The sequence below is a fragment of the Mesoplodon bidens genome (assembly GCF_964165515.1).
Source record: "Mesoplodon bidens genome assembly, chromosome: 2".
Lineage (NCBI taxonomy): Eukaryota > Metazoa > Chordata > Mammalia > Artiodactyla > Ziphiidae > Mesoplodon > Mesoplodon bidens.
The window spans coordinates 173,119,073-173,141,399 of NC_138177.1; the positions used below are offsets into that span (position 1 = coordinate 173,119,073).

At 49.8% G+C, this 22,327-nt stretch overlaps 1 protein-coding gene across 1 annotated transcript in view; it reads right to left on the bottom strand.

Annotated features, from left to right (window-relative positions):
• Positions 1-22,327, bottom strand: part of IGSF21 (immunoglobin superfamily member 21) — a gene marked incomplete at both ends in the record, with an annotated part of 257,433 nt that overhangs the window by 33,972 nt on the left and 201,134 nt on the right. Inside the window, one exon of the mRNA XM_081226148.1 lies at positions 7,610-7,728. Within this exon, the coding sequence (XP_081082274.1) occupies positions 7,610-7,728 (119 nt within the window). The remainder of the gene's footprint in view (positions 1-7,609; positions 7,729-22,327) is intronic.

Consider the following 22,327-nt stretch of genomic DNA (forward strand, 5'->3'; position numbering starts at 1 on the left):
TGTGATGTCTAGAAGAGTGGAGTGGTTAAGCGTATAGGATGCATCTACCCCTGCTCTGGCACTAGCTGGCTGGGTGGCCTGGGTAAGTGATGTAACCTCTCAGATTCTTCATCTGTCAAAAGGGAAGTGGCAGTACCTGCCTTCCAGAGCTGTCGTGACTGTTCAATAAGTTACCCTATGAGAAGCTTAGCACCGTGCCTGGCAGGTGAGCAAACACACAATGAACAGTGACTCTTGTGGTTGGCAGCCAAGAGTGTGGGCTTTGGAATCAGACAGTGAATGTGCCCTGCTCCCTCCTGGGTCAGTTACTGTTGTGGGTTTGTGTCCCCCAAAAAGATATGTTGCAGTCCTTACCCTGTGAATGGGACCTTATTTGGAAATAGAGTCTTTGCAGATGTAAAGTTAAAATGAGGTCATAATGGATTAAGGTGGGCCCTCATCCATTGTCTTGTAAGGACAAGGAGAGGGAAATTGGGACACAGACACACAGAGGGAGAACCAGGTGAGGAAGGAGGCAGAGATGGGAATGATGCATTTACAAGTCAAGGATGCTGAGAATTGCTGGCAACCACCAGAAGCTGGGAGAGGCAAGGAAGGACCCTTCTCTAGAGCTGTCAGAAGGAGTATAGCCCTGCCGACACCTTGATTTTGGACTTCTAGCCTCCAGAACTGCGAGAGAATACGTTCCTTTCACTTTAAGCCCCCAGATTATGATCACGTGTTATGGGCAGCCCTGGGGATGCAGCACAGTCTCCAAACCTTGCTTCTGCATCTGTACCATGAGCTACGTCCCTCGATGGGACGTGTTCTCAGCACCTAGAACTCTGCTTGGCACTGGGGAGATGATGAATAAGTAAGTAGTCATTGAATTGGTTGCATGAAGGCATGAAACCCACATGGCTCGGGCCTCACCTTCTTTGAGTGTCACCTTCTTAGAGAGGCCTTGCTGTCCACCTTGTTTACAATAGCCCCACTTCCCTCTGCTTTGCCTGACTGCCCTCTGACATATCACAGGTCCCAGCTGTCTACTTGTTTGTGTCTGCCTCGCTTCCTGCACTGACTGTTCCTTGAGGATGTGGAATTTTGTCTGTCCACTTACCGAAGCTGAGTTCCCATGCATACGACAGCAACAGAATGTACCAGGTGCTCCATAAATATTTGGGAAATAAATGAATGAATGAAAAATGAATGAATAAATGAGATTTAGAATGCCCGTGTGTACAGACAGCCAAGTCACCTTCTAATATATTTCAACCAAAAAGACATTCTGATATTGTTTTTACCAGACAGGAAAGTTCAGTACTGGACTGTCCATGTCACACGTGGACACTGACTTGGATTTGGACCCAGGTCGGCTGGACTCCAAGTTCAGTGCTCCGTTCAGAGGGTCTAAGTAGTGAGGGGGCGCTGGGTAGTAGCGGATGGGAGAACCACTCACGGGGACTGGGGCACAAGAATGGAGAAGCGGGAGACACTGATGGACGTGCTTTTCCTCCCCCCAGACTCCTGCAAGCCCCCTAGAGGGACAGCAGTCCCACTGGCCATCTGAGTTTTGAGTGCCAAGTGCTCCCAGTTGGGGCTCAGTCTCCCCAGGGTCCCCACTCTCTCTACTCTGCACTGCTCCCCGCCTCCCCCTCATGCTTGCTTGACATTTGTGTCACTAACAGCTTTTGTGCCAAAGGTTGAGATTTTTCCCCTTGGGAGCTCAAAGATGCTGTTAGGAGCACCAGCTCTGGTCCCAGGCAGACCTGCTGGGAGCCCCAGCTCTGGCACTCGTGTGGGTGAGCCCCTTAAACTCTCAGAGCCTCCGTTTTCTCATCTGTAAAATGGGAGTGACAATGCCTACTTCGGGAGGTGCTCATGAGGGTCACATGATGAACCATGGATTGAATACTCAGCACACAGGGCTGGGCAGATAGCCGTGCTTGATGGCTAGTGACCTTGATTATTAGCTCTGGGTTAAAGGTCCCCTCAGTGGCAACTCTGCACGGCGAGGGTGGCCAAGAAACCCTGTCCCTTGGTCTTGTGGCGAAACCAAAAGAACAGCCTCTTTTGGCTTCAGCAGGTGGGAGTATCTGGGCCTCTCAACATTTAATTGATTGTAACGTCCCAGCCTGAACACGCTCCCCCGCATAAACTACACCCCCAAGAAGAGCCTCCGAGAGCCTTCCGTGACTGTGTACAGTGCGTTCCCGGGGTCCAGCATGCAACATTCAAACTGGCTTACAATTTATCTGCTACTTGGATGAAAACATTTTAATGAGTCTGTGCTGCCCGAACCCTCGGTGTCACCCATGGGACTCCCAAAAGTCTTTCCCCACCACAGAGCGGGGGTGTTACAGGCGTGAGATTACAGCTGCGCTTGCAGTTTGGTCTCCACCCAGAGGCCTCTGGAAACAGCGCGTTAGAATGTTCTGGATGGATGCAGGCTTGGTGATAGCGGGCTGGGGTGGCCAGCTCTCTGGTGGACCTGCTCTGTGCTTTTGATGTAGGTGGGGGCCTGGGCGCTGCCCACCCTCTAGGCTACCCTCTCCCCACTGTCCTGGGAAGTTTCCCTTTGACCCCCAAATTGGACAGGGGCCGTCTTGCCCCACTGTTCCTTGCACAGCCCTTAGTGTCCCTTAGGAGACCTAAGGGCTTAGGCCCAAAGGAGACCCCAGCTTTCAATGACCTCCACTTACCTGGAGGGAAGGTCTCTGTGTGCGTGTGTGTGACAAGAAAGGGTCTTTCTATGCAATGCCACAGACAGGCCAAAACAATGAGCTGACTTTAGTTTTTGAAACCTGCCTTGAAATATATTTAAAGGAGACAGTCATGGGGGAGGAAGGGGGAACGGGGGCAATTTTTAAACCTTTCTAATTGTGCCTGATTTTTAACTGACATGATCGCTATTTGTTGTGAGAGATATTATTATTCATTTATTTATTTTGAAGTACAGTTTATTTTCAATGGTTTTTTTTGAGATTTTTAAAAAATTATTATTATTATTTTGGCTGTGTCGCACAGCTTGTGGGATCTCAGTTCCCTGACCAGGGACTGAACCCAGGCCCTGGGCAGTGAAAGCATGGAGTCCTAATCACTGGACATCCAGGGAATTCCCTGATTTACAGTGTTGTGTTAATTTCTGCTGTACAGCAAAGTGGTTTGTTTATACATACATACATATTCTTTTTCATCTTCTTTTCCATTCAGTTTATTACAGGATATTGAATATAGTTCCCTGTGCTATACAGTAGGACCTTGTTTTTCATCTCTTTTATATATAGTAGTTTGTAGAGAGATACTGTTTATGTGTCACTGTGCGTGGGCTCAGAACATTCTGTGCTATGGATCGTCTCACTTAATCCTCCCAACCTTGGCTAAGTAAGCCGCTTCCTTCTCTGTGCCTGGGTCTATGCAGTGGGCATAGTGCAGTTTCTGCCTCATGGGCTGACGTGGCCGCCAGGGTTATGGGAGATGCTACGCGGGAAACTGCCTTATACTTGGCCCCACTGTCTCTCCCAGCCCTCCCCTCACCTGTCCGGACCTTGCTGAGCCTCAGAAGCCACGTTGCTCTGGGACAGGGACAGCCACAGCCCTGTGGGGCCCAGAGCCAATCCTTTCCTCTCCCTGAGCCTCAGTCTTCTCATCTGGGAACTGGGGATAATGGTTATCCTGCCCCTGAGGGGCCGTGGTGAGGATCAGGCGAAATGCTCTATGGGAAGCACGGTGGAACTGTCACAAACTGGCCAAGACTGAGGTGTGGCTGTCATTTTCAAACTTGGGATGTATCCTGGCTCCTCCCCTAGATATGTGATGTCTGGACAGGCAGACCTACAGGACGATGGTCACACAGAGGCCGATCACCCTGACACCCAGAAACAGGGCAGGACTGGACCCCCTTGCCAAGGAGCCAGTGGGCGCAAACCTGTGCTCATTCATTTCTCAGACTGGCTTAAAGCTCCCTGGAGTCAGGAATAGTGGATGGGACTTCTCTGTGCCAGGGCTAAAACCAGGAGCAAGAAAGAGGCAGCCACAGCCCTGCCCAAGAGCAGGCAGGCCGGAGACAATGTTAATAAAGACAGTAAAATCTGGCCTACTGAACCTCTTAGGTGCCTCGTGCTGGGCTAGGTGTTTTGCAAACCTTTTCTAATATATATATATATATATATATATATATATATATTTTTTTTTTTTTTTTTTTTTTTTTTTTTTTTTTGCGGTACGCGGGCCTCTTACTGTTGTGGCCTCTCCCGTTGTGGAGCACAGGCTCCGGACGCGCAGGCTCAGCGGCCATGGCTCACGGGCCTAGCCGCTCCGCAGCACGTGGGATCTTCCCTGACCGGGGCACGAACCTGTGTCCCCTGCATCGGCAGGTGGACTCTCAACCACTGCGCCATCAGGGAAGCCCAACCCTTTTCTAATTTAAACCTCACAATCATCCTAGGAAGGAGGCATCCTTTCCCTTATTTTACAGATGGGGAGACAGAGGCCCAGGGAAGCTAATGAATCCAGGGTTGCATGGTGGATCTGGGATTCAGCTCCAAACCTGCATGTCTTTAACTTGTATGCAGGTGGGGCATCCTCCTGTGTCTGGGGTGAGGTGACAATAGTAAGGAGGAAGGAGAAATACATTCGCATATAGATAAGAGTATAGATACAGCTGTTGATGCATGTATTGATATAGATATCAATAGAGATATATACAGAATTAGTATTTTTTGAAGACTTAGAGGTTTAGACCAGTGGTTTAGACCAGTGGTTCTCAAAGTGTGGTCCTGGCACCTGTAGTATCAGCATCATCTGGGAACTTGTGAGAAATGCAGGTTCCTGGGCTCCACCCCAGATCCGCTGAATTAGGAGCTTTGGGGGGTGGGACCCAGCAGTCTGTATCTTCACAAGCCTTCCAGGCGATTCTGATGCTCATTCAAGTGGGTGAGCCACTGGTTTAGACCATGGGATTTGGCCTCAGATGGCTGTTATGACCCTAGACAAGTCATTTCCCCTCATATAAGGGGGATTATAACATCTCCCAGCTCACAGGCTGTCGCCAGGATTCTGTCGGAAAATGCGCATGAAGCTGGAAGCTCACGCACTGTCAGGAATGTGCCATGATGGGGCAAGGCATCAGGTCCTGCCCGCGTGGCAAGTACCAGTGGACTTGACCCATCATGGGACAGCTAGGCTGTAGGGACCAGTGACAAGCACGGTGACCTCTGAGCACTGGGGACGGTCAGAGGATTGATTGAGTTGGGGGGTGCTATTCCAGGGAGAGTCTCACCCAGGGATGCGCTGAACTTCTGGGGGTCGGAGCCTTCCTGGGGGCACTGGGGTGGGTGAGGTGGAATCCCTGGCCCCGACCCTCTCTGGTCCCTCCTGGTAGCCTCAGCCTCCTGCTCAGAAGTGGGATCCCGGGAGCTGTCTGCCCCATCCCTGGATTGACTGCCACCCCCCTCTGGGAGGAGCCCAGAAGTACAAAGCCCCTTGCTCCTCGGAGCCTACCGGGAGCACACCACCTTCTTCAGCTGGGATTGTCAGGCCGGCTGTGCAATCCGGGCTGGTCCCACGAGACCTCTTTGTGCCTCGGTTGGAACTAGCAGAGGAGGTTTAGGGTTATCTGGTTCTACCACCTCATTGTACGGATGAGGAAACCGAGGCCACAGAGGGACAGTAACCTGCTCAGGAGCCTTTGGTGAATGGGTGAGGAGTGCGCCTCCTAGCAGAGGTGGCTTTGAGGACTCTGGTTGCTCACAGGCACCAGGGAGCAAAGCCTCAGCTGGACCTTCTACACTGCCTCCATCAGTGCAACATAGCTGGCCCAGGAGTCAAGACACCTGGGTTCTGGCCTCAACACTAAGCAGCCTGATCTCACAGGAAGGTTTTGTGATCCTTGCTGTGTGACTTCAAGCAAGTTGCTTGCTTTCTCTGTGCCTCTATATCTATGTCTGCAAAATAGGGATAATAGTGCTAGCACCTGCTCTTGGGTTGGCTGTGAGGACTAACTGACATAAGGTCTGGAAAGCACTTAACCCCGTGGCCTCCAGGGGCCTTCCCTGAGCCTCTCCCTAAACTGACTGCCACCTCCCCTGTAAGCCACTCTTGACCCCATTACCCTGCGTGATTTTCTTCCCAGTATCTATCACTATCCATAATCACCTCACTTACCCATCTACACATGTGTTTTATGTTTGTCTCACGCACTGGACGCAAACTCCCAAGGACAATGATGTTTCCTATTGAAAGTATATGGCCATTTCCTGGCACGTGGTAGGTGCTCAATAAATATCTGATGAACAAACAATTGAGTACACATCCCTCATCAGACTGGGAGCCCCTTGATGGAGCAAACTGAGTTTCATCTGCACCGGCTTCCCTGGTGTGACCAGCCTAGGGCTGGGTACCAAGAACACTCCTTGTCCAAGTATTACAGAAGCTGCTCCGTGGGCGGGCGACTGCAAGAGGGGAGGTTTTCCTGGCACTGCCACCTCCTGGCCATGGCCTGTCCCCCAGGAAGCCAGAACACACCACGTGCTGCTGCTACAGGATTCAATGTCCCTCTGGAGGTCGGACCTGTGGAGGTTTTCCATTTCCCCAGAAGCAGTGGCTTCCACGAGGCCTTTATGCTTTCATTGGCTGCCCGAGTATGGCAAGCTTTGTTTCCCTGAGAAATATCACTTGATAAGAAAATCAGGGAACACAGAGTCCGGAGTCAAGGCCAAGTGCCTAGAATCCTGGCAGCAGAGCTGACCCAGAACCCAAGATTGTGCCCGGTAAGAACGTCAGCGCTGGAAGGGGCTTCTGAGACCACGTGGAGAAAGGCTTTGTTTCACAAGTGGGGAAACCGGGGCTGGGTAGGGGACACAGCCAGCCAGAGACAGGCACTAGTATTCTTATCCCCATTTTACAGATGTAGAAATGGAGGCACAGACACAGGGAGGGCACGTTCTCTCTGCAGTAGGAGTGCGTCGTCACTGAGATGCTGTCTCAATCCCCCTCCCCCACCCTGGAGGCTCCTGGATGGTCCTCCCCCCGGGGGAGTGCCCACCCCCACTGCACTTTGCTACAGGTGTTTCCATGAACGTGGCTCCTGGCTTTCACCTGGGAAAGGTGCCCATACAACTCAGTATTTTCTCCCTGTGACCTCACCAGGTCGCAGAGCCTGAGGCTAGGAGATCCATGAGTGATCCACTAGGCCTGCATCCCACCCGCATCTTACAGAAGGGGAAACTGAGGCCCAGAGGCTTCAGCAGGCTGCCACCCCTCGGGAAGTCTCAGCGCCCCTCATCCATTCCAATCAACATGTCGGAGCCCCTTCAAAGTGCCTGGTCCATGAGGCTGCACGGATGAGGCACAGCCCGGCCTTCCTCAGGTCCGGGTGTCAGTGCCGGTAGGAGAAGGGGTTCCTGAGAGGCCATATCAGTCACACCTCAGCGTGGCTGGCCTCCTGCCCTCGAGGGCAAGGGTGGGAGAGAAGAGGGTCCACTGCCAGCACAGCAGGCATTTTGGCAGGTGGTTCCCAGGACAGTCCCTCTGTGTGCGTGGGTATGCACACGCGTACACGCGCACACACACACACACAGGCACAGGTGCACGCACACAGTGACACCAGTGCCAAGAGCCCTGCACTCACCCATGACGTTGAGGAAGATGTTGCCTGATGCCAGGACCACCTTCTCCCTCGTAGCGCGGTCGTAGATGCCCACGTGGCACTCGTAAGGACCGTTGTCAGAGATGCGGACCTCGGGCAGCCTGTGGGGAAGCAGAGGAGTGGGATGAGGGTCTCTTGCCTGGGGCTGGCAGTCACAGCACTGCAGTAAACCGACCCCAAAGCCCCACCATCCAGCCTTCTCTCAACAACGCTCCTGGACCCACCATGCAATGCCCACATGCTGTGCTGGGCGCAGAAGAAACATTTATGGAATACCGACTGTATGCCAGGCCCTGTGCCTGATGCTTCAGAGGATGAAGGTGTGGGCTGTGTGTTCAACTGGAGTTAAATCTGTGCTCCTTTCAGCTGCTGAACCAGGGATGGTGACGTGCCCGCTCCCAGGGGCCCCGGAAAATGACATGGACTGAGGCGCCTGTCATGTGGTTCAGGCTCAAAACTGTCACCTGGTCCACCAGCTCATTCATTCCTCACAGCTGCCCCCCCGACAGGAATCGCTCTTCCCATTTCATAAACATGGAAACTGAGACTCCAGAGGGGATGTAATTGCCCCCCCCCCACATGGCTATTAAGAGCCAGGATGGGAATCTGAATTCCTCTCTCCACACGGCCATGCTATCACTTTATGCATGGCCCTGGAGACTTGAGAAGAAACACAGTAAAATTCTTGTTTCCAAGGACCGCCCCCCTTCCCAATGGACAAGGAGGCAGGGAAGTTGATCAATGCCCCAAATCCCATGGGAATATGGAGAACAGGGTGGAGGTTCCTTAAAAAAGTAAAAATAGAGTTGTCATATGATCCAGCAAACACAGCCCTGGGCATATATCCAGAGAAAAATATAATTCAAAAAGATACATGCACCCCAATGTTCATAGCAGCACTATTCATAATAGCCAAGACATGGAAGCAGCCTAAATGTCCATCAACAGATGAATGGATAAAGAAGATGTGGCACGTATATACAATGGAATATTACTCAGCCATAAACAGAAACGAAACTGAGTTATTTGTAGTGAGGTGGATGGACCTAGAGTCTGTCATACAGAGTGAGGTAAGTCAGAAAGAGAAAAACAAATACCATATGCTAACACATATATATGGAATCTAAAAAACACACAAAAAATGGTCATGAAGAACCTAGGGGCAAGGTGGGAATAAAGACGCAGACCTACTAGAGAATGGACTTGAGGATACGGGGAGGGGCAAGGGTAAGCTGGGACGAAGTGAGAGAGTGGCATGGACATATATACACTACCAAATGTAAAATAGATAGCTAGTGGGAAGCAGCCACATGGCACAGGGAGATCAGCTCGGTGTTTTGTGACACCTAGAGGGGTGGGATAGGGAGGGTGGGAGGGAGGGAGACGCAAGAGGGAAGAGATATGGGGATATATGTATACGTATAACTGATTCACTTTGTTATAAAGCAGAAACTAACACACCACTGTAAAGCAATTATACTCCAATAAAGATGTTAAAAAAAAAGAAAATGTGGTATACACACACACACACACACACACACACACACAATGGAATATTACTCAGCCATAAAAAAGAAATAATGCCATTTGCAGCAACATGGATGACCTAGAGATTATCACACTAAGTGAAGTAAGATGAAGTCAAATATCATATGGTATTGCTTATATGTGGAATCTAAAAAATGATACACAGGGCTTCCCTGGTGGTGCAGTGGTTGAGAGTCCGTCTGCCGTTGCAGGGGACATGGGTTCGTGCCCCGGTCCAGGAAGATCTCACATGCTGCGGAGCAGCTAGGCCCGTGAGCCATGGCCGCTGAGCCTGTGCATCCGGAGCCTGTGCTCCACAACGGGAGAGGCCACAACAGTGAGAGGCCCACATACCACAAAAGATAAAAAAAAAAAAGATACACAAATGAACTTAGTTACAAAACAGAAATAGACTCACACAGAAAACAAATTTATGGTTACCCAAGAGGAAAGGTGGGGGGAGGGATAAATTAGGAGTTTGGGATTAACATATATACACTTCTATGTATAAAACAGATTACCAACAAGGACCTACTGTATAGCACAGGGAACTGTATTCAGTATCTTGTAATAACGTATAATGGAAAAGAATCTGAAAGAGCATCTATATATACAGAGAGATATATATAGATATAAAACTGAATCACTTTGCTGTACACCTGAAACTAACACAACATTGTAAATCAACTATATTTCATTTAAAAAACCCCAAATCCCATGGGAAAGGGTGAGCTTATCCATGCATAGAGTGAGCGGGGAGCAGCTGATTCTCCCCAAGGTGGTCAAGAGGTCTTCTCAGAGGAGGCGACCCATGAGGACAGGAGATGCTCCCTCAAACCTTCTTCCAGACATGTCCTCTAAAGAGTAAAATATTGGGACTTCCCTGGCAGTCCAGTGGTTAAGACTTCACCTTCCAATGCAGGGGGTGTGGGTTCGACCCCTGGTCGGGGAGCTAAGATTCCACATGCCTCGTGGCCAAAAAACCAAAACATAAAAAACAACAAAAACAAACAAAAAAACCCAGAAGCAATATTGTATCAAATTCAATAAAGACTTTAAAAATGGTCCACATAAAAAAATCTTTAAAAAATGAAAGTAAAAATAAAGAGTAAATATTTTAGGCTTTGTTGTTTTACAGTCTTTGTCACAACTACTCAACTCTGCCCTTGTAGAGCAAAAGCAGCCACCCTTAGTAAGCGAAACAGCGTGGCTGTGTTCCAATAAAACTTTATTTATAATCATCAAATCTTGCATTCATACAATTTCATGTGCCATGAAATCTTATTCTCTTTTTCCATTTTTTTCTAACCATTTAAAAATGTAAAACAATTCTTGGTTTACAGGCTGCAGGCTGTAGTTTGACAATTTCTGTTCTAGATCCTTCTACAGGGTCAGACCACGATAAAATGAGTTGGTTTGTTGTTCTCTCTCCCCATGGAAATGTCACCGGGGCAGCTCTTTCCTCACTCCTCTCTGACACTGAGTTAGAGAGAGCCCAGTTCAAATCCTGCCCCCACTGTTGGTATGCTGTGGGACCTTGTGTAAGCCATGCTGTCTCTGAGCCTCCATTTCTTATCTAAAATATGGGGCTGATGCTTTGCAGGACTGCAGTGAGGATTAAATGTGATGATGTTACTGCAAGACCTCTGTGAGCAGAAATGTCACATTAAAATGGTCGCAGGACCATTACCTGTTGCTCCTGGATCCTGTGATGCCCTGTGAGGGAGAGGGGATTCCTGGTAAGTGAGATCTGGACACTTTGAAGGGGAAGAGACTTGACCTGGAGTTCAGAAGCTATGTTGTTGCTGCATCAGGGAAATCTGTGTGTCCTCCAGCAAGTTCCAGCCTTCTCTGGGCCTCATCATGCAGCCGAAGGGGAGCCTATTCTGGCCACAACTTGAAGAAAGTGGGGTGTCTGTGTTTGGGTCTTGGAGGTTCTCACGCCACAGCAGAAACCCGGGGGAAGAAGTTCATGTTCATGGAACCCTAGTATATGCCAAGCCTAGTGCTGTACCCATCAAACTGGCCCAGCAGTCTTATCAGAAACCTGGTGGAGGAAGAGGGCGTTGGCTAACAGCACAGGCTCTGGATGCCTCGATGCCTGTACCAGCCCTGCCGCCAAGAAGGGGCGTTCCTTCAATTCCGCTCCTCGCGCCCACCCCCATAGCGAACACATTTCCCTCTCCATCATCTAAGCCTCTCTCTCTCCATCTGTTTCTATTGAGCAATCTAACCACAGAGTCACTCCTCTCTCCTCTCATTTCAGCTGTCCCCACCCCCATCTTTGGCTTCCAGCTACTTTTTCCTATGACTCATTGTCCCCCACCTCCCCCACCCTCTGTGCACCCCCCACACCCACCTGGGCTCCCAGCCTCTCTCTCTCCATCCCCGGTCTCATGGAGGAAGCCAACCCATCTAACAGAGCCTCCTTCCCTCCCATCGCCCAGCCCACATTAGCATAAACAAACACCTTCATTTCCATAGAATACACAGAGGCTGACATCTGGTCTACCGACCGTTGCAAAAGGACTTAAAGAACAGGGAGCTTTTCATCAGGGAAGCTTTGTGGGGAAGATGTTGCCTCCCATCTCAGGAGAAAAGGACACCGTGACAGCAGAAGCAGCAGGGAACTGTCTCCCCTCTGGAAACTACCTTCTTTGTTTGTAACTCAGCTAGACTAAAAAAAAATAGCCGCTCTACTGGGCAGGGCTGCTGAATAACAGTCACCTAGAGTGACATGTTTAGGTGACACTCACAGGTGCCTGTTATAGAGGCAACTTTCTTAAAGACCTTGCGTAGGTGACAGGTGTACAGGTGACATGCTCAGGTGACAGCTCTGTAAAGAAAGAGGCTCCAGGGACACATGGAGCTGGAAGCTACAGAAAGTAATGACACGGCTGACACACAGGTGGAAATGCACAGGTAACCGCCACATAGGGTGATATAGGCAGAAGATGTATTTCTGTGCTAGGGACACAGGTGATGTGTTTAGGAAATCACTGCACTCGTGTTCAGGTGACAGTAACACAAGCAATATGTTTGGGTGACACGACACGGGTGGTATAGAAGACAGCTCAGGGGACATCTAGACTGGTGCTTTATGAAGGAGGCAGCTTTTTGCTTAGGACTATTTCTACAGCCTCGGATGTTTCTTCCTCCACGAATGGTCCTGCTCTCTGCCAGAGGTCCAAGCCACACTTTGGGCACCATCCTTGATATCTCCTATTTCTATACTCCCCAAACACAATCAGTGACCAAGTCCTGGATGTTCTGCATCTTAAATATGTCCTGAACCATCGTCTCCCCTGTATCTCCACTGTCAACATCTTTTCTCACCTGGAATATGGGATGAATAGTTAACTGGTTTCTCTGCCTCTGCTAATCTCCCTCCTGATCTGTGCAGCAAGGTAGAACCCAGATCTTTTCAAATGCAAATGGGATTAGTGGTACTCCCCTACCTAAAGCCCTTCAAAAGCTTCTCTCTGCTCTTCGAATAAAGACCAGAATCCTTATCTGGGCCAACAGGGCTCAGCACATTTGGTTCCTGCCATATCCCAGCTCCCCCATTCTCCAGTGACAATGGCTTTCTTTCCATTCCTCCCATGTGCCAAGTTCCTTTTTTTTCAAAAAGAAACTTTTAATTATGAAATTATTTTAGATCTACAGAAAAGTTGCACAGAGAATACAGTCCCCAAACACCTCTCACCCAGTTTCCCCCATTGTTAACTCTTACAAGACCATAGTACTGTTGTCAGACTAAGAACCAGTGTTAATACATCGCTAGTAACTCAACTCCAGACTTTATCCAAATTACACCCGTTTTCCCACTAATGTCCTTTTTCTGTTCCAGAATCCCATCCAGGATCCCTCATAGGTGACAGTCTTAGGTGAATTGAGCCAAGTATCTTTTTTGATTCAGCACTTTTGATTGCAACAGTCTGTTTTCCTGAGAATATTGTATTTTCTTCCCCTGGTTACATCCTTCAAGTTACAAAGGTCACTTAGAAAGTGACCACCTGGACTAGGTGGCTGTGGAAGTTGATTGCATTGATGGCCTGGATTAACAGCCTCCCTGTATCTTGCAAAGTGCCTTTATAGTTCCTCTCACCTAGAAGTGGAGTCTATTCCCCCATTCTTGGCCTTGTGACTTGCTTTGACCAATAATATGTGGTGAAAGTGATGGTGTGCAAATTCCAAGTTTCAAAAGAATTCTCTCTCTCTCCCTCTGCCTCTGTCCTGAGAACAAGCCTCTGATGGAGGCTGAGAGCAAGTGGAGGGAGACCTCACTTGGCCCAGCTGGTCCAGCCAAGGCCACACTCGGGATTGAACCTAGCCAACCCCAACCTTGTGAGCTATAATACATTGCTTTAAACCATCCTCATTTGGGACTGCTTGTTATGTATCCATAGCTAACTGATACAGCAGGTCTCTGCATGTCTCTCCTGAGCAGTTCTTCTCTACATTGTAACTTAATGACATGTTTGTAACTCATGAATGTCCTCCTCCCCCACACCATGCACCATAAAATCCATGAAGGCAAGATCTGCATCCAGCTCGCTTACCAGTGTATCGCAGGGCCTCGCATGGTGCTTGCCATCATGGTTGGTACTCAATCAATAGTTGCTAAATGGGTGGATGGTGAGACCTTCCAGGAGGCTATGGTGTGAGCCTCCCTCTGCTGCAAGCCATGCAGCCCCCCATCCCCTTCCCCACCCCGAGGCAGATTCTGGTTCTTGTCTGCAGATCCAAGAGCTTCCAGTCACAGCTTTGATTTGGACCAATCTGCCTCTTCTCAGCGCCTCATCTGAGCTTGTGCCTTCAGTGTTATCCTTCTAAAGTGGATTAAGTGGCCCAGAGACTCCCTTTCTCCAGATTTGAGCGGCATTGATCTGCATGCTGGCTAGAAGGCCTTCTGCAGATAGCAGGGCCCCGAGGGGGCTGAGGGTGAGGAGTCCTGGTCTCATCAGCCATGGGCTGCAATCAATAAACTATTAATAAGGGCAAAGGTTTCTGGCAAGTTCAGTGTAATGCACTTTAGCAGCTGGAGTTTACCAACACTGACAGTGGTTCTGAAGGGCAGGCGAGTAATTGTGTTTTTGAAAAGCTGGGCACAGAGATAGCGGAGACCCCACTGGCTGTCCCCGTGGCTCAGGTGAGGCCAGGCAAGAGCTGGTCACCGGGGCCTCACAAGGCCCAGGGCCAGGACTGTAGTCTGTCTATATTCAGCATAAGTATTTACACCTACTGTGTACCACGCCCTGTGCTGAGCCTTAGGGGTGGGGGAAGGGGTAGACACAGAGATGCCAAGGATTTGTCTCCTGCCTCTGTGCCTCCTTGTCCAGGCTGTTCCCTCTGCTTGCACCGCTTTTCCTTGCTTATCTACACAGCAAGCCTCTAGCCATCTTTCAAAGCCTAGCATTTGAGTCTCACTTTCTCCATTTATGACCCCTCCCCTTCGGATAATTGAGAAGATGACGTGGGATAATTCAAGGGCTTAGCCCAAAATGGTGTGGCTTGAAAGTCCAATGGACTAGAATCACTAGATACATAGTGGTCCTAAGGCTTTACATTCAGATGCTGCCTCTGCCAGGCAGGCTGCCCTGACTGCCCGCCGCTCCCTGTGCAGACAGAGTCCCTCTCCACCTCCCCAGGCCTGTGTCTGTCTGGGAGCACCTACCTATCCATATCATGCTACATTGGTACCCTTTTGTCTTCCCTCCCAGAGAAGCATATGAGTTACTTGAAGGTGAGCCCGGCCACGTGGTAGGTGCTCAGGGAATATTCATTGTATGAATGAGGGCGGCAGAAGCTACCAAGGCCAGGAGTTAGGTGCCCTGGGCTCTGGTCTGGGCTCTGCACCTGACTAGCTGCGGGAGGTTGGGTAAGGCCCTTTGGCTTCTTTGTGCTTCGGTTTCTCCATCTGATAACTGGGTGTTATAATATCTGCCTTGTGGGATTACAGCCTTTGGAAGGAGCTGATATTTATAGAGATTTACAATGAGAGGTGTCGTGCTAAGCCTTTTACCTTATCTCCCTGGATCCTTGACACTACTCTATTATAATGCAGTATATAAAACCTGCTCTGGTATGTATTATATAGCAATAATAATATTATTATCCCCATTGTATAGATGAGGAAACTGAGGCACCCAGAGAAGAGGGAATGTGAGGAGGTCACAGAGTGAGCAGGTGGGTGCTGTGATTTGAAACCAAGCCTGATGGATGCCAGAGCCCGTGAGAGGTCTTTGGAACCCCACTGCCATCCCCACACTGTAAGTCAGATCTTCCTTTCCCAGCAAATTAATTTGAGTCCCTTGGGACCGGAATTTCCCCCCACTGCTCTTGAGCATATTTCTGTTTTGAGCCTTGCCACCTCTCCAGGTTTTGAGAGCCATCTGTTTCCTCCCTGCTGGGAGAAGGGATGGTCTTTTATTTTCCTAAATTCCCTTCCTCCAGCTTCCAGTGGGCCCTTTAATTCTGATGCCTGGAGTTTGCTGAGCCAGTTGTATTCACATTCTCCACACCTGATACAACTCTACAGCCTCTGATCATCTTTCCTTTCCTGACTTTGTCTTTCCACTGGGAAGAGTCCTAGATTCTCCCAGACTGGAGATCGTGGACTTGGGAGCAGAGGGTGGGGCTGGGATGAAACAGGGAACGGATCTCTGAGTTACTTTTCCTGTACTGTTGGCAAATCAGATGATCCAGTAAGTGACTTTTGCTGAGCCTGAAACCTAAATTAATGACATGCACTTAGAGCAGAGCCTGGCATGCTGTAGGCGCTTGTCAGATTTTTTCCCCCTGCACCATGAATGTATTAAAATTTTAAAACAAACTATTAAGCGTCTACCATGTTTACGGTGTTGAATACATAACGTGGAAGAACACAGAACAATAGTGATCTTCCTCAGTTTACAATGAGGTTACATCCTGATAAACCAGTTGAAAATTAAGAATATCAGAAGTCGAAAATGCATTTAATACACCTAACCTACTGAATATCATAGCTTAGCCTCACCTACCTTAACTGTGCTCAGGACACTTCCCTTAGCCTATAGTTGGGTAAAATCATCTAACACAAAGTCTATTTTACAATAAAGTGTTGAATATCTCATGCAATTTGTTGAACACTATACTGAAAGTGAAAAACAGAATCATTACCTGGGTACAGAATGGTTGTAAATGTATCGGTTGTTTACACTCGTGATCCTGTGACTGGTTGAGAGCGTGCTGTCCTGCCCAGCAACATAAGAGAGTCTGGTAGTGCATATGGCTAGTCCGGGAAAAGACCAAAATTCAAAATCTGAAGCCCGGTTTCTACTGAATGTATGTCGCTTCTGCACCACTGTAAAGTTGAAACATTGTAAGTCGAACTATCGTAAGTTGGGGACCGTCAGACATCACTATAAAGGTGTCTCTTTTTTAGTTGAGTCTACATATATGCCTCCTCCTTCCTAGGAGAAATCAGCTGGACATTAGTTAAGTTGACCCTGGATCAAGGTCATCATAACAAGCACCGATCTCATCCTGCCGTGTCTTAGGGGTAGTGCAATGTGTTAGGTTACTTTGTCCCTACACTATGTCTCCTGGGATCCTTGCCTTTAACCAAAAAATGTGTTGACAGGTTTACTGAGGTCTGATTGACAAACAATAAACTGTGCATAAAGTTTACACATTCGATGGGTTTTGCCATACGTACACACCATTGAAACCATTGCCACAATCAAGATAATGAACATATCGCCCCCAAAAGTTTCCTTGTGTCCTTTTGTAATCCCCCCATTCTGCCCCCAATGCCAGGCAACCATTGATTCACTTTCTGTCACCGTTTCCTAGGATCATGTTTTCAGGGTTTCCTATAAATTGAACCATGCAGCATATCCTATTTTTTGTTTGGTTCCTTTCACTCGTCACTGTTATCTGAGATTCATTCACAGTGTTGCCTTTATCAATAGTTCATTCCTTTTTAAGGTTGAGTGGCCTCCCGTTGCATGGATATACCCCCTCCTATCTATCCACTGACCTGCTGATGGATGCTTGGGCTGCTCTCTTTTTGGCTATTACAAATAAAGCTGCTACGCACATATGCGGACAAGTCTTTGTATGAACGTATGTTTTCATCTCTCTTGGGTTCATACCAAGGAGTGGCATGGCTGGGCTTATTTTAACATTAAGATGTTGCTCAACTCTTTTCTACAGTGAGGCCTTCTCCACTTTTTACGGCTTTTTGCCTTTGCACGCTCTGCTTGGAGTGCTTCCTTGAGAAGCAGTTCATTCTCCGTTATGTTATTCCCGCTATCAAAATGCTTCTCTCAATCCGCGGTGAGCTCCAAGCCCAGATAACAAGTCCTGTGGGAATCGTGTGGCCACGTGGATAAAAAGGTTGGGGGAGGAAGGGTGGGGGCTATGGGATTTCTCTAAGAGAAAAGTGTGCATGCCATTTGCCTCTGACTCTCTTTTCTTCTAATCTTCTTTCAGGGGGTGGGAGCTGGCAGGACAGGTGACACAGTGGTCAGTTCCTTCCCTCCACTCTACTGATTCTGCTCCGTCTGGAACTGCTCCACTTTTGTCTTCATTCTTGCTATGTCTCCCTGCCCGAGGCCCTCCAGTTTGTCCCCTCCCCACCCTGCTGCCAGAGCGACCTCCTCACAGTGAGGATCTGGCCTGCCCTTTCCCAATTTAAAACCTTCCCGTGGCTTCCATACACTGGAGGATCAAGCCCAAACTCAGTCTGACTGTAGGCCCCTCCTTGATCTGGCCCCAAACCCAGAAAGGAGGGAGGGAGGGAAGGAGGAAGGGATGGAGGGAAGAAAGGGGTGTGTGGCCTCACATCTTTGGCAAAATTCAGCAAGTGAATTTGCTGAAGAAGACTTGTCAGGACCAAACTTTTATAGTCTACCCTATTTAAAAAGCATTTTGTCATGCAAAGGTCTTCATTTATATAGACAGTACCTCATTCTGGGCTAATGAAAAAGATTCAAGTAGCAATTGGTCCTTTGAGGCTCCGCTTTAATGAAGAGATGAGAGAGCCTTTCATTTGTACAACCATTGTTTGCATAGAGACGAAGCTTCTAAGGGGCCTGGAAATAGTTCATTCTTGCAAGTAGGTTAAACACACCCCCTGCAATCCTATTAGCCTAGTGCCTGCCCAGCTTTCCGTGATGCCTGCCGGAAAGCTCTCAAGTGGAAAGTAATGAAGTTTGACTGTTCCTGCGTCTGCCATGGTTCCTTGATTGGCGACACATTCCCTGAGGCCTGGATCTTGTTTCTCCCTCCCTCCAACACCTGCTTACTCTCCAAGTTCAAATGTCATGGCCCCATGATGCCGGGGCAACTATGACAGAAAGCCCGCTCCACCTCTGCAGTCTTGAGACAGAATTAATAAAAATGGCCGTGAAGTCTGGCAGCCGTGGGTGCTATTAGGATGTTTGCTAACAAGACACTTGAAAAAGGTGCGCTGTTCTCTGACAAAGGATGGGGGTGGGGGCTGAGGCATCTACCTTTCCCCCTCCCTCGCACCTGTGCAGTTTGCGGAGCCTGGCTGGGAGCCCGTGGGCAGCTCAGGTCTGTCTGTTTGGCCCAGTTGCCCAGGTGTGCACCTGCTCAGCTGCCCCGGCTGCTTCCCTTCCCTGGTTGCTCTTTTCCTTCACAGGCCCTGGATGGCTGCACGAACGCCCCCAGCACTCAGAAATGGACTGGCTACTGGGGGTAGCATTTGTGGCAACCAGTAGGTCTGGGAAAGCACCTGGGGACAGGCAAGAAAGGGTCTGTCTAGACCTAGACCCTATCTGGGGATGGGCTCCTCTATAGGAGACCCTGGGAAGGTGCTGGGGTATAAGGCTCAAACTTGAATGTGTTCAAGAATCCCTTGGGGGGGCTTCCCTGGTGGCGCAGTGGTTCAGAGTCCGCCTGCCGATGCAGGGGACGCGGGTTTGTGCCCCGGTCCGGGAGGATCCCACATGCCGCGGAGCAGCTGGGCCCGTGAGCCATGGCCGCTGAGCCTGCGCGTCCGGAGCCTGTGCTCCGCAATGGGAGAGGCCACAGCAGCGAGAGGCCCGCCTACCGGAAAAAAAAAAAAAGAAAAGAATCCCCCAGGGATTTGGTTCAGATGCAGGTTCTGGTAGGTTTCTGGGGCGGGACTTGAAAGTTTCTAACAGGCTCCCAGGCGATGCTACTGCTGCTGGTCAGCAAGCCCCAAGTCTCAGATCCTCAGCCCTCCTCCCTTGCCTTGGGTCCATTCATCTGTCTAACCTTGCCCTCCCCCACCAGCCACACTGGGAGGTCCCCTTCCATTGGCTTCACCAAACCAACCAGAACCTAGAGCTTGGAAGGCCTTGACACATGGTATGTCCCTCATGAGTATTGTTGAATGGAATCTGCTTGAGATGGATAGATTTTGCAGCTCTGCATGGGTCCTTGAAACCCCCAGAACCTGCCCCAAAGCTGGCCACGTGGCCTCCATCACCCTCACTCTACACTGACTTGATGCTGAATCTCACCCTACCCTCCTGGACCACACCTGTTCCTGCTCCCTGTCCCCCATCTTCTGAAAGAGATGATGTGTTCTCAATCTTTCCTGGCCTCCTGGAAGTGAGTCTACCCTCAGGATCAGCTCAGAAAGTGGGACCCAGAGACTAGACTTAGATCCAGGGCAAATGGTCTCATCCCATTTGGCGTGAACTTGGCTAAAGTCACCTGAAATGGTAAGACCTGAGCCTCCCCTGGTTCATACACTCCTGGGGAAGCTGCCTGTGAAGAGAAGTCTCAACCCCAAGGGGTCAGAAATGTTTCCCTCGCTTCCTTTGGGCCAATCCTTGGATTTTCTCCTCCAGCAAGCCCTGTCTAGGAGCAGACTGGGGAGACATTCCCCAGGCAGGTGTGCAGCTCTGGGGACTGCACCAGGCAGAGATGCTGGCAGAGGAAGGAAACTCTCCCTTGAATTTATGGATTCATCCTATGGGCACAGGGTGTACGTGGAGGAGGCTGGGAGTTTTGCTCCTTTAATATCAGATCTTCCAGTCCAGCCTGGTTTTAACTAGGGCGACCAGCTAGCAGGTCCTGGGTTGTCTAAGACTTTCCTGGTTTTAGTACTGAAGATTCCTTGTCCCAGGAACCCTTCAGCTCCAGGCAAATCAGGATGCTGGTCACCTTCCATTTAACTAACGAACATACTAGAGAGAGGAGTGACTTGCCTTGGTCCAGACAGCAGTCAGCAGCAGGTCAGGGATGGAGAGGCCAGGCCACCTGTGCCAGGTGACTCAGAAAGGGCCCTGGGAAATAGACCCAGATGGCCCCCTGTAGCATGGTTTGAGGATAGGTGATGGTGTTACAGAACCCCTCACATGGGGTGGGGATGGGGGACACATAATAGGTGTTCACTGAACTACTGCTGTGAATGCCATGAGCCAGAGTCTCAATGAGTCAAGGTCTCATAGAGCCAGAAAAATCTGGTGCTATTTTTACAACACAAAGCTGGAGAGTGTGAGTCCAACTTCTTCCCCGAGCCAAGCAGAAGAAGGACATGTCAGAATCTCTCGATGGGGCTGGGAGCCCTCAGCTGGGGACCCCACCACCTTCCAGACATCCCCTCTGGCTGGGGAGCCAGTCAAAGGTCTGGCCAGTCTAAATGTGGTGGGCTCACCTGGGGACACATGAGCAGCACCAATTAGAGGTGAACGGGCTGTCTCGAACCAGGCAGGGGACGGAGGGAGAGGGAACTCTGGGCAGGGGACATGGGGCAGCCGAAAAGCCCCCTTACCTAAGAGCTGAGCCCCTCCCTCAGCGCTGAGAGCTTTATTACCTTCTTCCTTGTGTTTTTCCCCTTCTTTTCAGAAACTGCCTGAACTCTTTTTTTTTCTCCCCCAGAACCTTTAAAAAGCCATTAGCGTGGGGACTTCCCTGGTGGCACAGTGGTTAAGAATCCGCCTGCCAATGCAGGGAACACAGGTTCAAGCCCTGGTCCGGGAAGATTCCTACATGCCGCTGAGCGACTAAGCCCGTGCGCCACAACTACTGAGCCCGCGAGCCACAACTACTGAGGCTGCGTGCTGCAATGACTGAAGCCTGTGTGCCTAGAGCCTGTGCTCGACAACAAGAGAAGCCACCGCAATGAGAAGCCCGCGCACCGCAACGAAGAGTAGCTCCCACTCGCCGCAACTAGAGAAAGGCCAAGGGCAGCAACGAAGACCCAACGTAGCCAAAAAAAAAAAAAGGTCAAAAAAAAAAAAGCCACTACTGTGATTTTCATCCCCCTTTTCAACCTGAAAATGGTTTCCATCGTGAAACCACTCAGTGGGTATGAAATATCTGTGGCTTCCAACCAAATGAGGGGCTGGTAGTTGGAGGGGAGGTAATAGAGAAGGGTGGCCAAGGGGGAGAAGTTCCAGAACAGGCTAGCGCCCTTCCCAGCCCCCTCCCTCCATTGGTCTTCCCCTCCCCCATCCAAGGAACCTCAGACTCATCTCAGGACTTGCTCCTGGCCCCAGATTTGTGGATTGGCGATTCTGGCCCATGAGCATTAAGGTGCTGTAATTGGGGTCCAATTACTCACTACACTGACAGCTAGGGTGAGGACGAGGTGAGCCCCCATTCTGCCCCTCTGCTGACTTTGAGGGAAGGGGCTTGCTTCCCACTGGCCCACCACCGAGCTGCATCCTCCTAGGTCCTAGAATTTCATGCTGAGAAGGGATCCTTTGTGCTGGATGGGAACTTACTGGGGAGGGGGGATGCTCATCCAAATCTAGCTCAGCCTCCTAGGACTGTGTGACCTCAGGCAGGTCCCTTGCCTCTCTGGTCCTTAGCTTCTGCATCAGAGCCACAGTGAGTCCTTTGTTCTGAGGCTCAAACAATATCACTGTGGAAGGCCCCCCTCATTCCTGCCCAGAGGGGTGTCCAGAGATGGCAGCTGGGACTTCCCAGTAGGCAAACAGGGAGTGACCTGTTTCTAATGTGGGAAAACGCCCCTTGGAAATCAAATTTTATCTTCCGAAGATGAATTCCTAAGAAATCAACTAGCTCTAGGGATCCTAGTGTGGGATCCCTAGATTACCCAAGCCCAGAGAGTTAGTCACCAGGATGCTGGATGATGACATTGAGAATCACTGGTCCCTGCTGCTCTGGCCTCGTTGATGCCCGGTTGATGGAAGATGGGGGTCACTGTGCCATCCATCCTGG